At 47.5% G+C, this 16,131-nt stretch overlaps 1 protein-coding gene across 1 annotated transcript in view; it reads left to right on the plus strand.

The window, feature by feature from the left end:
* Positions 1-16,131, plus strand: part of RAC2 (Rac family small GTPase 2) — a 336,789-nt gene that overhangs the window by 150,922 nt on the left and 169,736 nt on the right. The window contains exons 2-3 of the mRNA XM_063940653.1: positions 6,514-6,585; positions 10,592-10,709. Of these exons, the coding sequence (XP_063796723.1) occupies positions 6,514-6,585; positions 10,592-10,709 (190 nt within the window). The remainder of the gene's footprint in view (positions 1-6,513; positions 6,586-10,591; positions 10,710-16,131) is intronic.

A 16,131-nucleotide genomic window follows, 5' to 3' on the forward strand; every position in this document is an offset into this window, starting at 1 on the left:
GCCTGCAATTGAATCTGCCACTTAAAGTCCATTTTTTCCTCTGTGCTATATCAGAGGTACTGTATTTCGTGTTTTTTGTAAAATCTGCTAAAACAAAATCAGCCCTCCCATATGACCTAGTGACATGCGGTAGGGTGAGGTAGGTGAGGCAGAGCCTTTCCTGTCATACTAACGTTTGTGTCAGAGTTTAGCTCACGCACGTCCCTGATATGACCTTACATTACATGAGACTCTTATCTAAAAATGTAAAACTTATCTGTGTATCTAATACTTTTATTGCGTGCCTGTGTACACTGTTAAGTCAGGAGATCTGTGTGAGGCTAACTGCCATCCTTTATCTCTTTCTGTACAAGAAGAACCGGTGCCACTGTACTTCTGGGTTTGCCTCCCCCTCCTTATGAATGAGTTTTTTTTATTTATTGTTTCCTGTTTTTTTATGGTTCTTCCTCTTGTCTGTGACTGTTCTACAAAAGTTGATTACTCATTTTAGTTAGCACAATTTATTGTTGTATGTACAGTAAGTAAAGTAGAGGGTTATGTTTCAAGAAGCTTGTCACCATAATATTTCCTGATCTATTATAGTAATTGGACAAATTGAAATATATGTTCAGCTTAATACTCTACTAGTATACATGCTGCCACTCTTGTCAGTCTGTAACATCTACTTGTGTGTCTTTTTAACTTACTTCCTGTCTGTGGCCATTTGTAAAGATTAGGACACATTGGGGGTCATTCCGAGTTGATCGCTCGCTAGCAGTTTTTAGCAGCCGTGCAAACGCTATGCCGCCTCCCACTGGGGAGGAAAGAAAATAGAGGGGGTATAAGAGAACAGCTGGGCTCCTGTGTGGTCTGCACACAAAGAAAAAGGTTGCAGGTGAACAATTCAAACATTATCAATTTATTAATAATAATCATTGCAATAAAATGTTGCATTTTGAGCGAGGTTCTTCGCATAGTTATGGCCATAAGTAACGGCTTGCCCACCGCGTCCAGGTGACCTCATTAGTCGGGCAAGTCCCTTACATTTTGGGGGGTCCAAATCTAGGGCGCAGGACCCCCCAACATGAGGCAGCTGAGTGACCCCAGGGCAACACAAAAGTGAAAAAGTGAAAATAGGTTAGTGAGAGAGGCTGCTGAAAAGAGCAGGGGTAAATTAGTGAGAGGCTATGAAGTGAGAGATAAAGTAATGAGAGGTAAAGTAGTGAAAAGTGAAGGTAGGAAATGAATTACATTGAAACAAAACACACGATAGGGATGAAAGTAAATATGAAAATAAGTGTTAAGGGGCGGGATGTACTAAGCGGAAAATGCGGTAAACTCCCTGTTTACCGCATTTTCCTGATGTACTACTAACCCCCGGCCGGCAGGACAGCGCCGCGGCTACGTCCATAGAAGCCTATGGGCTTCTCTCCGCGTCGCTGTGTGAGGTATCCGATCGGATCCCTCCCAGCATGCCCTGCGGCCGCCCCCGTCACCCCGTGCATGCGCAGACTTACTTCTGGGGCCGAATCCCGGAAGTCAGGTTGCCGCTGCGCATCGCGGAGGACAGCTCTTATCGGAAGAGCTGTCCTCCGCAATGCTGATCGCATATGTTAGTACATATGCGATCAGCATCGTGGCGCAGGGCGGCGATGGGCGGCGATGTACATTAGTACATCGCGCCCAATATGTGCTGCTCCTGAGGCAAAACAGCCACAACAGTCCAGGGGGACCCACACCCCGGAAATGCACCCCCATCTGATAATCCAATATACATTTGTGCAGGACTCACCTTGCTCTGCATGCAGTGTGGTCTATCATAATGCACCCTTGTGGACAGGTGCTTAATGCAACTCATACTTACCTACTTTGTGGCTGCTCCATCCGGGAGGGAGCAGCCAGGTCACACAAGCGGGGGCGTGGAGGAGGCGGTACGGGGGCGTGGTGATGAGTTTGCATCATCATAGCCACGCCCCTGCTATGTAATGCCCACAATATCGGTATTGCAGGGCAGGGGGCGGGGCTACGATGACGCGAATTAGCGCGATCGCATCATCGCCCCGCCCCTTTTTTCTGTTTAACTGGCTGAAAGTGGTGGGGGGCATGGGGAGCAGCGGGAGGAGAGCGTGGTGCGGCGGGGGGGCAAGACTTCCTTCCCCGGGGGGCCGGGAGTGCCACCCTAATTTCGGGAGCCTCCCGGCCTTTGTATGATGCAACTTCCTTACTTGCCTCTTATTTGCCCAGTCCATTATACCAGTATGCATTGTAAATGTTATTATTACTGTATGCATTTCATACTGGATGAGGTTGTTAAAGAGTGAATGATAAACATGCAGCTATAAGGCCTCTTTACATCTCATTCGAAAATGACAATAATTTCAAGGGAGAGACTGACTTCCTGTTGTAATTTGTAACAGTAAAGCTGGCCATATCATACCTCCCAACTGTCCGGATTTCAGCGGGTCAGTCCCGCTAATTGGACACTGTCCCGCTGTTCCTCCCGCGGGTTGCAGTGTCCCGCGTGCGGGGGGGGGGGGGGGGGGCAGTTAGGAGAGGTAGTGATCAGCGCTGCTCTGCTTTGCAAAGCAGCCGGTGATCACACTGAATAGATGCCGTGCGCATGTGGCAATAGGCCACGCCCCCTTACCGAGAGGCCCACACTTCTTCTTTAAGCTCCACCCCCTTTTCACCTGCAGTCGCGCCTTTGGCACGGCGTGTCCCTCTTCCAAAGGGACAAAAGTTGGGAGGTATGCCATACACTGCACAATGGGGGTCATTCCGAGTTGTTCGCTCGCAAGCGGATTTTAGTAGATTTGCTCATGCTAAGCCGCCGCCTACTGGGAGTGAATATTAGCATCTTAAAATTGCGAACGATGTATTCGCAATATTGCGATTACACACCTCGTAGCAGTTTCTGAGTAGCTCCAGACTTACTCGGCATCTGCGATCATTTCACTGCTTGTCGTTCCTGGTTTGACGTCACAAACACACCCAGCGTTCGCCCAGACACTCCCCCGTTTCTCCGGCCACTCCTGCGTTTTTTCCGGAAACGGTAGCGTTTTTTCCCACACGCCCATAAAACGGCCTGTTTCCGCCCAGTAACACCCACTTCCTGTCAATCACATTACGATCGCCAGAACAATGAAAAAGCCGTGAGTAAAATTCCTAACTGCATAGCAAATTTACTTGGCACAGTCGCAGTGCAGACATTGCGCATGCGCATTAAGCGGAAAATCGCTGCGATGCGAAGATTTTTACCGAGCGAACAACTCGGAATGACCACCAATAATAGTACTGAATGATGGTCTTCACAGTCTGAAGACGGCTGGTAAATAGTCTGGATCAGTCAGTTTGTTTTCAAACCTGTCCAGTCCACCTGTCATTCAGCCAACTTCAGCCTTTGAATAGAAATTGCGTCCTTGCATCATGTTGTATATGAAGCACTGGCATATTTATAATGGATGCAAAGTGTGCGGAGCACACGGGCCCTGGTGTCCAGGGGGGCCCACACCACACATCCTGCACCCATTATTTAAAATACTTACCCTTCGCAGTCCCACGGCCCCGCAGCAGCACTGCAGAAATCACTGGGAAAATGGTGCGGTGACATTTTCATGTTTCGCGCATGCGCAGTATGAAAATAGGCACCGCACCATTTTCCGGAGATCTGCGCATGCGTTCTAGGCTCTGGGACAGTGCTAGGGTCCCCTATGGACCTAGTGCCCAGAGCTACAGCACTGACGGCTAGAGAGAAGGGGGCCCAGACAGAGCCTGCACACGGGCCTCTGCCTCTCCAGATACGCTCCTGGTATGAAGCCACTGCAATTATTAAGTAGTCGGCTGGTCTGCTGCACGATCGTACGATATGGCCAGCTTAAGATTGTGTTGCTGGCATTGTACATTATTAGTGTTTAACTGCACTCTACCACTTCTCTTGTTCTATTTATATTCCTCCCAAGTGTCCTGATTTTGGTTGGGACAGTCACGGTTCTCAGATATTGTAAGGAGCCCAGTTTTGACCAAAAGCTCATTATATTAGCAGTCGCAGACAGAAGTGTTTGGGCTTATTTTTAATTTTAAAGTGTCTAAATAAAACAAATAGACTTGTTACCATTATCACAATACAACAGCTAGCTAATGTTCCTCAAGTGTTCCCTGAAAACTCACCTCTTCAGGCGGGATGCGGTCAAGATGCCGCCGGACGGAATCCCGGCGGTCGAAATACCGACGCCGGAATACCGACCGCCACAATCCCGACACATTCTCCCTCCGTGGGTGTCCACGACACCCATAGAGGGAGAATATAATAGTGTGCCGAGCGTAGCGAGGCACCGAGCCCGCAAGGGCTGCGTCCCGCTCACCACCCCTGTCGGGATTGTGTGGTCGGGATTCCGGCGTCGGGATTTCGACCGCCGGGATTCCGACCGGCGGCATTTAGTACTGATCCCCTTCAGGCAAGCTTTGCAAATTCCAGAACCGCTCACATAACCTTCATAAGCTTTTCTATCCAATTACATCCCCACTGTACAGTCCACACATATAAGATGTCTATTAATTTATTGTGCTTGAACCTTAATTATACACTTTAAACTAGCTTATCAACAATTGCATTGGATTAAATCAGGTGTGGGGAACCTTTTTTCTACCAAGGGCCATTTGGATATTTAAAAAATCCTTTGGGGGCCATACAAAAATTCTCAACTTAAAAATTATCCTGCCCCCCAGTAGGTCTGCCCCTTAGAGGTAATGAGTGCAGCGCACGCGCCCAAAAAATGTGTGTGGCCAATTAAAATGGGACGTGATACACATATGCCTCCAATAGTGCAGTGCCAGATCCACAAATGCCCCCACAGTGCCAGATCCACAATTGCCCCCACAGTGCCAGATCCACAAATGCCCCCACAGTGTCAGGTATACAAATGCCCCCACATTGCCAGATCCACAAATGCCCCCACAGTGCCAAGTATACAAATGCCCCCACAGTGCCAGGTATACAAATGCCCCCACAGTGTCAGGTATACAAATGCCCCCATAGTGCCAGATCCACAAATGCCCCCATAGAGCCAGATCCACAAATGCCCCCACAGTGCCAAGTATACAAATGCCCCCACAGTGTCAGGTATGCAAATGCGCCACAGTGTCAGGTATACAAATGCCCCCACAGTGCCAAGTATACAAATGCCCCCACAGTGCCAAGTATACAAATGCCCCCACAGTGTCAGGTATACAAATGCCCCCAAAGTGTCAGGTATACAAATGCCCCCACAGTGCAAGATCCACAAATGCCCCCACAGTGCCAAGTATACAAATGCCCCCACAGTGTCAGGTATACAAATGCCCCCATAGTGTCAGGTATACAAATGCCCCCACAGTGCCAGATCTACAAATGCACCCACAGTGCCCCCCTCACCCCACTGTGCTGCTCACCGCTGCTGCTGCTCCATCCGGCGGCATGTCTCGGGTGTCAGGACAGGGAGGAGAGTGCGGCTATGTCGGGAGGCAGTGGCGGCATGTAGGACCTCAAACCAGCCGCCGGTTCGTGAGCCAATCAGAGCTCACGGAGCGGCGGCGGCTCCTGATTGGCTGCCGTTCCCTGAGCTCTGATTGGCTCACGAACCGGTGGCTGGTTTGAGATCTTACCTGCCGCTGGACATAGTAGCTGAGCTCTCCTCCCTGCCCTGACAGCTGAGACACACCGCCGGACTGAGCGGCGGCGTGTCTCACTGACACAAGCGAGTGGACCGGAACAAATGGCTTTGCCGCGAGCTGGAGGTTCCCCACCCCTGAATTAAATGGTCATTAAATGTATTAATTGGAATAGCCTTATTCGTAGTGGGTGGCCAGGAAGACGCTACAACTAACCAGCTCTAGTCACAGATCTTACAAAATGGCGGCTACTAAACTCCCCAACTGAAGTGGTGATGACTGAAATATATATATATATATATAATCATAACCTGTGTTGTGAAGGTCTCACCACCCCTTACTATAGCACAGTGAGGACGCTCCCTCAAAGAAGCGCACATTGCCCCCCCACAAGGGCAGGACACACTCGATGTCCTTCAAAAGGGGTAAGTGCCCTACAACACCACTTATGCTACACATAACCACTGGCCAGTAGCGCCTTCCCGCCCACTAAATTCAGAAATAAAAGGAAATTAGTAAGCCAAAATAAAGAGAGTGAAATTAAAGAGTCAACAGGGGGGTTGGGTGGGCTTCCCAACCGACAAAAGGAATGGTTCTGGTAAGACTCTCCTTACATACTGTTCACTAAAATCACCACCCCTATACTCAATGATAGGCTGGCCCTAACCAATTATAGCACACTACAACACTTACTCTGTCTAGCAACAGATGACCTATTTCAGCCAATCACAAAAATTCAAGCATCTTATATGGATTTCGTGCCTAGACAGCCCTCTCCTTTTATCATTGTTGTTTCCAACTGTAGAGCGCAATAGAATTTGCTGCGCTATATAAGAAACTGATAATAAATAAATAAACAAATAAAATGTTCTCTCTTTTCTCTTACAGAGCTGTAGGAAAAACATGTCTGCTGATCAGTTATACGACCAATGCCTTCCCTGGAGAATACATCCCAACAGTGTAAGTTCATTAGACCAGGATACTGGTCTAAGGTACCTGCAGTACAGTGAGGATATCATACACACTGATAATATTGCCAAGAGTTTCCTCCTATAGGCAGGTCTGCCATCAGAAATTGCGGGGCCCGGGACTGACAAAATAGGCAGGGCCCCCCCACTGTGGAGGAGTCAGCTTTAGAATTGCACCAGTTAACGTGTGTGTGTGTGTGTGTGGGTGTATTATATACACACACACACATACATGCGTACGTACGTACGTACGTACATACATATATACATACATACATACATGTGCCGCTTCCGGAAGGGCCCGGGATGCTTATGCTGCTGCATGCTCGCCTCCATCCCCGCTGCTCTGCTGCTCTCCTCCGTCTTCCTGCAGCTGTATTGAAAACATCCCTCCCAAAATGTCCGCCGCCTCAGAGGAGACAGTTATTCAAGATACTAGAGGACTCTTCTAGTATTTTGAATAACTATCTCCTCTGTAGCGGCGGACATTTTGGGAGGGAAGTTTTCAATACAGAGCTGCTGGAGGGTCGGAGGACAGCAGCAGAACAGCGAGGACGACCGCGGAACGGCATGGACGGCGGCGGGCGGGCAGGTGGCTGAATGTGCATGCCGGGCCCTTCTCTCTCAGTCAGAGTGGCTGGGCCCGGGACAGCTGTGTCCCCAGCACCCCCCTGATGGTGTCCCTGCCTATAGGCACTGAAAGGAGAAAAACTAAGTAAGAAGGAAGAACATTTATTTTACATATACAAATAGATCATATAACTGTACAGTAAATTTGAACACATCATTCATGTTAATGCTCAGTGTTTCTCTCTGTCTCTTTCTGCCAGTTGTTTACAGTGGTAGCATCTTCTTCCAATGGCTTTCTCACGCTGAACTCCATTGTAAGATGGGTTCTCCCGCAAAAACAAAAATAGCTTACAAATCAAAAAGCTACTGTTGTAGATAAAGATTCAATAGGTATATCCATGGCTAGTGTTAGATTACCAGCCCCTATTAAATGGCCCCTCTGTCAGAACACTGTATATTGCATTATAGTAGTTATCTCAGCTACAACATAACTAGTCCCTGCCCTATGACAGTTATTTCTATGGAACAGTAATTAGCTACAAAATACTGTAGCTCTAATACAAACAGTGTTGGACTGGGGCATAAAGGGCCCACTGGGAGAAAGCAGTAGTAGGGGCCCATGCTTAAGGGGTGTGGTCAACCATTGCAGGGGGCATGGACAGTCACCGCAGATGCTTGGATAATCATTAGTTTCTATGGAAGCAATCCAAGCACCTAGATTTATCAGTGGTTCTGCTGCACCAGGTAATGGACCCCCTAATAGAGTTACAATGTATAGACAATCTGGAACCTGACCCCTAGAAGAGGGGATGGGGTTCCTCAGGTTTCCCCAGTACACCTGTGGGCCAGTTCAAGTCTGATTAAAAAGGATATTTAAAATGTCACCAATACGCAACAGCTGCATATCCCCCAACTTTTCAGTGTAGAGGTTTGGGACCTTCGCGCTACCCAGAAAGGGGATGTAGCCTCATGTGGGAGGGGCATGACCTTTGTCAAGTTAGCGTGGCCTTTCAGCACAGACCCATTTTCGGCCTTTTGGGGTCGTTCCCAGCACTCCCCGAACCCCAGGAGTATAAAGGCCATAGACTGATAGCTGAGGGTCCCCTTTTTCAAGGGGTACCACATTTTTGAAAACCAGCCCTGGGGAACTGGAGATATCTGACTTCAAAGCAGTGGTCCCCATCCAAGCCTGTTCATTGCTGTTCCTAGCCAGATATCATAGTAACATAGTAACTAAGGTTGAAAAAAGACAGTTGTCCATCGAGTTCAACCTATTTGTGGTCTCCTATGCAGCCTTATTATAGGACTAGTTATTTTTATGTTAGGACTAGTTAAATTAACTATAATGCGTGCCTATGCACCATAACTCTGAATATCTTTATCCAATAGGAATTTATCCAACCCATTCTTAAAGGTGTTGACTGAGTCCGCAGTTACTAATCTCTCAGGCAGGGAATTCCAAACACGTATTGTCCTTACTGTGAAAAAACCTTTTCGCCTCAATGTGCGGAAACTCCTCTCCTCTAACCTAAGCGAGTGACCACGTGTTCTCTGTGCTGATCTTATAGAAAACAGGTCCCTCCGAAGCTCTGTGTATTGACCCCTTATATATTTGTAGATGTTGATCATCTCCCCTCTTAGTCTCCTCTTTTCCAATGTAAACATGCCTAGCCTTGCAAGCCTTTCCTCGTATTCCAGCGTCTCCATGCCTTTGATTAGTTTGGTCGCCCGCCTCTGAACCTTTTCTAGCTCCAGGATATCCTTTTTGTAATATGGTGCCCAAAATTGCACACAGTATTCAAGACGTGGCCTCACTAGTGATTTATATAATGGTAGTATAATACTCTCGTCCCTTGCATCAATTCCTTGTATTATGCATGCTAATATCTTATTAGCCTTCTTTGCTGCACTCCTACTTTGGGTACTGCTGCTTAATTTGTTATCTATGTGAACCCCTAAGTCTTTTTCCAGTACAGAATCCCCTAATATTACCCCATTTAGTATGTAGGTGTAATTTTTCTCAGTGGCAGTAACTACCCACTGGAAGTGTTCCCTGCTAATCACATGCTGGATAAACAGTCCCAGGAGAAGGTGTTTTCTTACTTTGGGACCTTGCCATTCCAGACTGTGAAAGTCCATGGAAAGCCACTCCCCTGAATGCTTGTTGCCATCTTGCTCATGCGCACAATTACGGACCCCTCCGGCCAGCAAAGGCAGGAGCTGCCACTGGTTAGTACTGTAGGTTTATAAGGAACTAAGGGGGTCATTCAGACCTGATCACTCGCTAGCGTTTTTTACAGCACTGCGATCAGGTCAGAACTGCGCATGCATATGCACCGCAATGCGCAGGCGCAAAGCGGATCGTTGCTGTGCGATGGGTTTTATGAAGAATCCATTCGCACAGCCGATCGCAAGGAGATTGACATGAAGATGGCGTTTCTGGTTGGCAACTGACCATTTTCAGGGAGTGGTTGGAAAATAGCAGGCGTGTCCAAGTGTTTGCAGGGCGGGTGTCTGACGTCAATTCCGGCTCCGGACAGACTGAAGTGATCGCAGCGGCTGAGTAAGTTCTGGGCAACTCAAAAACTGCACAAAGTTTCTTTGTACCATCGGCTGCAAATGCGATCGCACATTTGCACAGATAAAATACACTCCCCGGTGGGCGTCGACTCTGCGAACGCAGGACTGCAAAAACCAGCTAGCGAGCAATCAGGTCTGAATGACCTCCTAAATGTCATTGCTACTACTGCTCAATAAAAAGGTGATAAAACTTTTTGCGATACAATGATAAAATAAGGTACCTTTGCATCTTAAATTGGTACCAAGTACAGTTGCTGATATACTGTAAATGTATGGTACCTGCCTTAAGAGACAGCTTTGTGGGTGCGGAGGCTACTTGAGCACCCCTAATATTTGTGCTGCCTCCAGAAATATCTATGTAAAGTACAGTTCGTAATGCGCACGCGCGAGGCAAAACTGCAAAAGAATCCAGAGTCTTTTTGATTGCTAGGCGTACACAAGTTGATTGACAGGAAACAGACGTTTGGGGGTGGTAACTGTCCGTTTTCTGGGAGTGTCAGGAAAACCGCAGGCATTCCCAAGCGGTTTCAGGGAGGGTGTATGACTTCAGCGTCGGCCCCGAATAGTCTGTTGCTATCGCACTGTAGGAATAACTCCTTGGCTATGCACAGACTGCACAGACTGGAAGAAACATCCGATGGTGAGTGAGTTGCAAATGGATTTGCAGCTGACCGGCGTATGCAAAGCTTTTTGCACGGCGTACACAGACTTGCACGGAGCGGGTATTGGGTGGCAATTATGTGATCGCAAACCTATGCAAATTCGCAGAGGAGCGATCAGGTCTGAATCGGACCCAGTGTGAGTAAACAACAATGTAAATAAGTAATTGTATTGCCTTTCTCTGACAGGTTCGATAACTACTCAGCGAATGTGATGGTGGACAGTAAACCAGTGAATCTGGGATTATGGGATACAGCAGGACAAGAGGACTATGACCGTCTGAGGCCTCTTTCCTACCCACAGACAGTACGTATAATCAGATAAATAGTGACGTGTCATACTACCAATTCCCGGGTAGTTTTGCTTGCCCCAGTGCTAGCAAAAGGAACATGGTCAAGAATTGTGGGGCACCTGTTTGGTAAAGTCTATAATTGTGCGCCGTGGATCCCATGTGGCGCCATATAAATGATGATGATAATAATAATAGTAATAATAATAATTATAATAATAACTAACCCAAGTGAAGATAGCATTGATCCACTTCCATACCTGGCTCAGGCAACCCCAGGGAAGCTTTGACCCAAATAGTCTGTAAACCCACCTACCCATACACACACACTCATACACCACCACCACCACCACCACCTTTATTCTATTCTTCACTTGTTCATTATGTAGCCGTCAAAAAGTTAATTTCTTTGTGCCTATGTTATTTTGGCACAGAATGTATCAAGACACTTAAAAATGTGGAGTCCAGATTCAAGCTTTAATAGTTCATTTAATACAAATGAAAATAACTGAATGTGCGTGAAATGAAATAATGTATATTTTATTTCCAAAACCATATAATTTAATGTTTTTCTATAGATGTTAAAAAGGCAATGTAATACGTGCAGTTATTACTGTTGAGTATAGTATTTTGTGAATAAATACAGTACCAGTCAAAAGTTTGGACACACTTTCTCATTCAATTGAATGAGAAAGTGTGTCCAAACTTTTGACTGGTACTATATATGAGTGGTATTTTCTGCAGTGCAAATGAAATCTGAAGGTGAAAATGCATAGAAATCCACATATATTTTATATATATATATATATATATATATATATACACAGAACATCGGAGAGACCAATATACAGTATAGTGAGCATTCCAGAAACCAATAAACAATACGGAGAGCATCCTAGAAAACGATGTACAACACATTCAAGAGACTACCAATATAAAATTTAGAGTATTGTTATTTCACCATACAAGCATTCTTGTTACCACCACACAACACAGATAGCATTCTTGTTGCTGCCATACTGCAGAGAGCATCCTACTGACCACCATATAATGCAGAGTATACTACTGACTATTATACCATACCGAGATTATTTTATTTTACTGATCACGATACAATACACAGAGCATCAGTGATCACCATACGATAATGATTGGAAAGGTTAGCGCACTGATTGGTGATTATAAGGGTAAATAGAATAGGTGTTGATAGTCTGGGTGAGATTTGTAAAATACCATACATATGTGTGTGAATAATGATCAATCTGAGAGGATAAGTACCATATGCTTTATTCGTGTGTGCGGTGTCCAAGGCAGTATATAAGCTGTCCTTATATCAGCAAACTCTTAATTGTAATATTAGTTCCTTAAAGTTGTTTGTACACCACTGTCAGGTGTGTCCTGCAGACTACCCTTTACCAGTATACCTTCCTATTGGTATACACGATAGACCCCAGCTCAGGTGAATGTCAGGTGTACCCTGCGGGTCACCTTTACCATAGGAGTGGTGAGTGCCTATGTTCCCTCTGAGGCAGGGTGTCAGATGGTACTTGGCAGTGTATGATCAGTGCGGTGTCCCGCCTGTCATCAAACCTCTGTGTGTAGCGCTGAGGTGTGGGATAGTGGGCTGTGTATCCTTACACTTACCGCCGGGGGCAGGTGTTGTGCCTGCCGCCGGTGAGCCGCGTCTCTGCTTTCCCCACCTCAGGCTGTCCGTCCTCGGTGTCCTCTGTCCTCGCGAACCCGGAAACAGCAGGACGGGACACAGACAAGGAGGAGACGGAGGAGACCGGCGGCCGCTGGGCAGCGCACGTAGCGAAGGAGACAGAGGACACAGAGGACGGACAGCCTGAGGTGGGGAAAGCAGAGACGCGGCTCACCGGTGGCAGGCACAACACCTGCCCCCGGCGGTAAGTGTAAGGATACACAGCCCACTATCCCACACCTCAGCGCTACACACAGAGGTTTGATGACAGGCGGGACGCCGCACTGATCATACACTGCCAAGTACCATCTGACACCCTGCCTCAGAGGGAACATAGGCACTCACCACTCCTATGGTAAAGGTGACCCGCAGGGTAGAGATGAGCGCCTGAAATTTTTCGGGTTTTGTGTTTTGGTTTTGGGTTCGGTTCCGCGGCCGTGTTTTGGGTTCGAACGCGTTTTGGCAAAACCTCACCGAATTTTTTTTGTCGGATTCGGGTGTGTTTTGGATTCGGGTGTTTTTTTCAAAAAACCCTAAAAAACAGCTTAAATCATAGAATTTGGGGGTAATTTTGATCCCAAAGTATTATTAACCTCAAAAAACATTATTTACACTCATTTTCAGCCTATTCTGAACACATCACACCTCACAATATTATTTTTAGTCCTAAAATTTGCACCGAGGTCGCTGTGTGAGTAAGATAAGCGACCCTAGTGGCCGACACAAACACCGGGCCCATCTAGGAGTGGCACTGCAGTGTCACGCAGGATGTCCCTTCCAAAAAACCCTCCCCAAACAGCACATGACGCAAAGAAAAAAAGAGGCGCAATGAGGTAGCTGACTGTGTGAGAAAGATAAGCGACCCTAGTGGCCGACACAAACACCGGGCCCATCTAGGAGTGGCACTGCAGTGTCACGCAGGATGTCCCTTCCAAAAAACCCTCCCCAAACAGCACATGACGCAAAGAAAAAAAGAGGCGCAATGAGGTAGCTGTGTGAGAAAGATAAGCGACCCTAGTGGCCGACACAAACACCGGGCCCATCTAGGAGTGGCACTGCAGTGTCACGCAGGATGTCCCTTCCAAAAAACCCTCCCCAAACAGCACATGACGCAAAGAAAAAAAGAGGCGCAATGAGGTAGCTGTGTGAGTAAGATTAGCGACCCTAGTGGCCGACACAAACACCGGGCCCATCTAGGAGTGGCACTGCAGTGTCACGCAGGATGGCCCTTCCAAAAAACCCTCCCCAAACAGCACATGACGCAAAGAAAAAAAGAGGCGCAATGAGGTAGCTGACTGTGTGAGTAAGATTAGCGACCCTAGTGGCCGACACAAACACCGGGCACATCTAGGAGTGGCACTGCAGTGTCACGCAGGATGTCCCTTCCAAAAAACCCTCCCCAAACAGCACATGACGCAAAGAAAAAAAGAGGCGCAATGAGGTAGCTGACTGTGTGAGAAAGATAAGCGACCCTAGTGGCCGACACAAACACCGGGCCCATCTAGGAGTGGCACTGCAGTGTCACGCAGGATGTCCCTTCCAAAAAACCCTCCCCAATCAGCACATGATGCAAAGAAAAAGAAAAGAAAAAAGAGGTGCAAGATGGAATTATCCTTGGGCCCTCCCACCCACCCTTATGTTGTATAAACAAAACAGGACATGCACACTTTAACCAACCCATCATTTCAGTGACAGGGTCTGCCACACGACTGTGACTGATATGACGGGTTGGTTTGGACCCCCCCCAAAAAAGAAGCAATTAATCTCTCCTTGCACAAACTGGCTCTACAGAGGCAAGATGTCCACCTCATCTTCACCCTCCGATATATCACCGTGTACATCCCCCTCCTCACAGATTATCAATTCGTCCCCACTGGAATCCACCATCTCAGCTCCCTGTGTACTTTGTGGAGGCAATTGCTGCTGGTCAATGTCTCCGCGGAGGAATTGATTATAATTCATTTTAATGAACATCATCTTCTCCACATTTTCTGGATGTAACCTCGTACGCCGATTGCTGACAAGGTGAGCGGCGGCACTAAACACTCTTTCGGAGTACACACTTGTGGGAGGGCAACTTAGGTAGAATAAAGCCAGTTTGTGCAAGGGCCTCCAAATTGCCTCTTTTTCCTGCCAGTATAAGTACGGACTGTGTGACGTGCCTACTTGGATGCGGTCACTCATATAATCCTCCACCATTCTATCAATGTTGAGAGAATCATATGCAGTGACAGTAGACGACATGTCCGTAATCGTTGTCAGGTCCTTCAGTCCGGACCAGATGTCAGCATCAGCAGTCGCTCCAGACTGCCCTGCATCACCGCCAGCGGGTGGGCTCGGAATTCTGAGCCTTTTCCTCGCACCCCCAGTTGCGGGAGAATGTGAAGGAGGAGATGTTGACAGGTCGCGTTCCGCTTGACTTGACAATTTTGTCACCAGCAGGTCTTTCAACCCCAGCAGACCTGTGTCTGCCGGAAAGAGAGATCCAAGGTAGGCTTTAAATCTAGGATCGAGCACGGTGGCCAAAATGTAGTGCTCTGATTTCAACAGATTGACCACCCGTGAATCCTTGTTAAGCGAATTAAGGGCTGCATCCACAAGTCCCACATGCCTAGCGGAATCGCTCCGTGTTAGCTCCTTCTTCAATGCCTCCAGCTTCTTCTGCAAAAGCCTGATGAGGGGAATGACCTGACTCAGGCTGGCAGTGTCTGAACTGACTTCACGTGTGGCAAGTTCAAAGGGCATCAGAACCTTGCACAACGTTGAAATCATTCTCCACTGCACTTGAGACAGGTGCATTCCATCTCCTATATCGTGCTCAATTGTATAGGCTTGAATGGCCTTTTGCTGCTCCTCCAACCTCTGAAGCATATAGAGGGTTGAATTCCACCTCGTTACCACTTCTTGCTTCAGATGATGGCAGGGCAGGTTCAGTAGTTTTTGGTGGTGCTCCAGTCTTCTGTACGTGGTGCCTGTACGCCGAAAGTGTCCCGCAATTTTTCTGGCCACCGACAGCATCTCTTGCACGCCCCTGTCGTTTTTTAAAAAATTCTGCACCACCAAATTCAAGGTATGTGCAAAACATGGGACGTGCTGGAATTTGCCCATATTTAATGCACACACAATATTGCTGGCGTTGTCCGATGCCACAAATCCACAGGAGAGTCCAATTGGGGTAAGCCATTCCGCGATGATCTTCCTCAGTTGCCGTAAGAGGTTTTCAGCTGTGTGCGTATTCTGGAAAGCGGTGATACAAAGCGTAGCCTGCCTAGGAAAGAGTTGGCGTTTGCGAGATGCTGCTACTGGTGCCGCCGCTGCTGTTCTTGCGGCGGGAGTCCATACATCTACCCAGTGGGCTGTCACAGTCATATAGTCCTGACCCTGCCCTGCTCCACTTGTCCACATGTCCGTGGTTAAGTGGACATTGGGTACAACTGCATTTTTTAGGACACTGGTGAGTCTTTTTCTGACGTCCGTGTACATTCTCGGTATCGCCTGCCTAGAGAAGTGGAACCTAGATGGTATTTGGTAACGGGGGCACACTGCCTCAATAAATTGTCTAGTTCCCTGTGAACTAACGGCGGATACCGGACGCACGTCTAACACCAACATAGTTGTCAAGGACTCAGTTATCCGCTTTGCAGTAGGATGACTGCTGTGATATTTCATCTTCCTCGCAAAGGACTGTTGAACAGTCAATTGCTTACTGGAAGTAGTACAAGTGGGCTTACGACTTC

The sequence above is a fragment of the Pseudophryne corroboree genome, chromosome 9 (assembly GCF_028390025.1).
Source record: "Pseudophryne corroboree isolate aPseCor3 chromosome 9, aPseCor3.hap2, whole genome shotgun sequence".
NCBI classification, from domain to species: Eukaryota; Metazoa; Chordata; class Amphibia; order Anura; family Myobatrachidae; genus Pseudophryne; species Pseudophryne corroboree.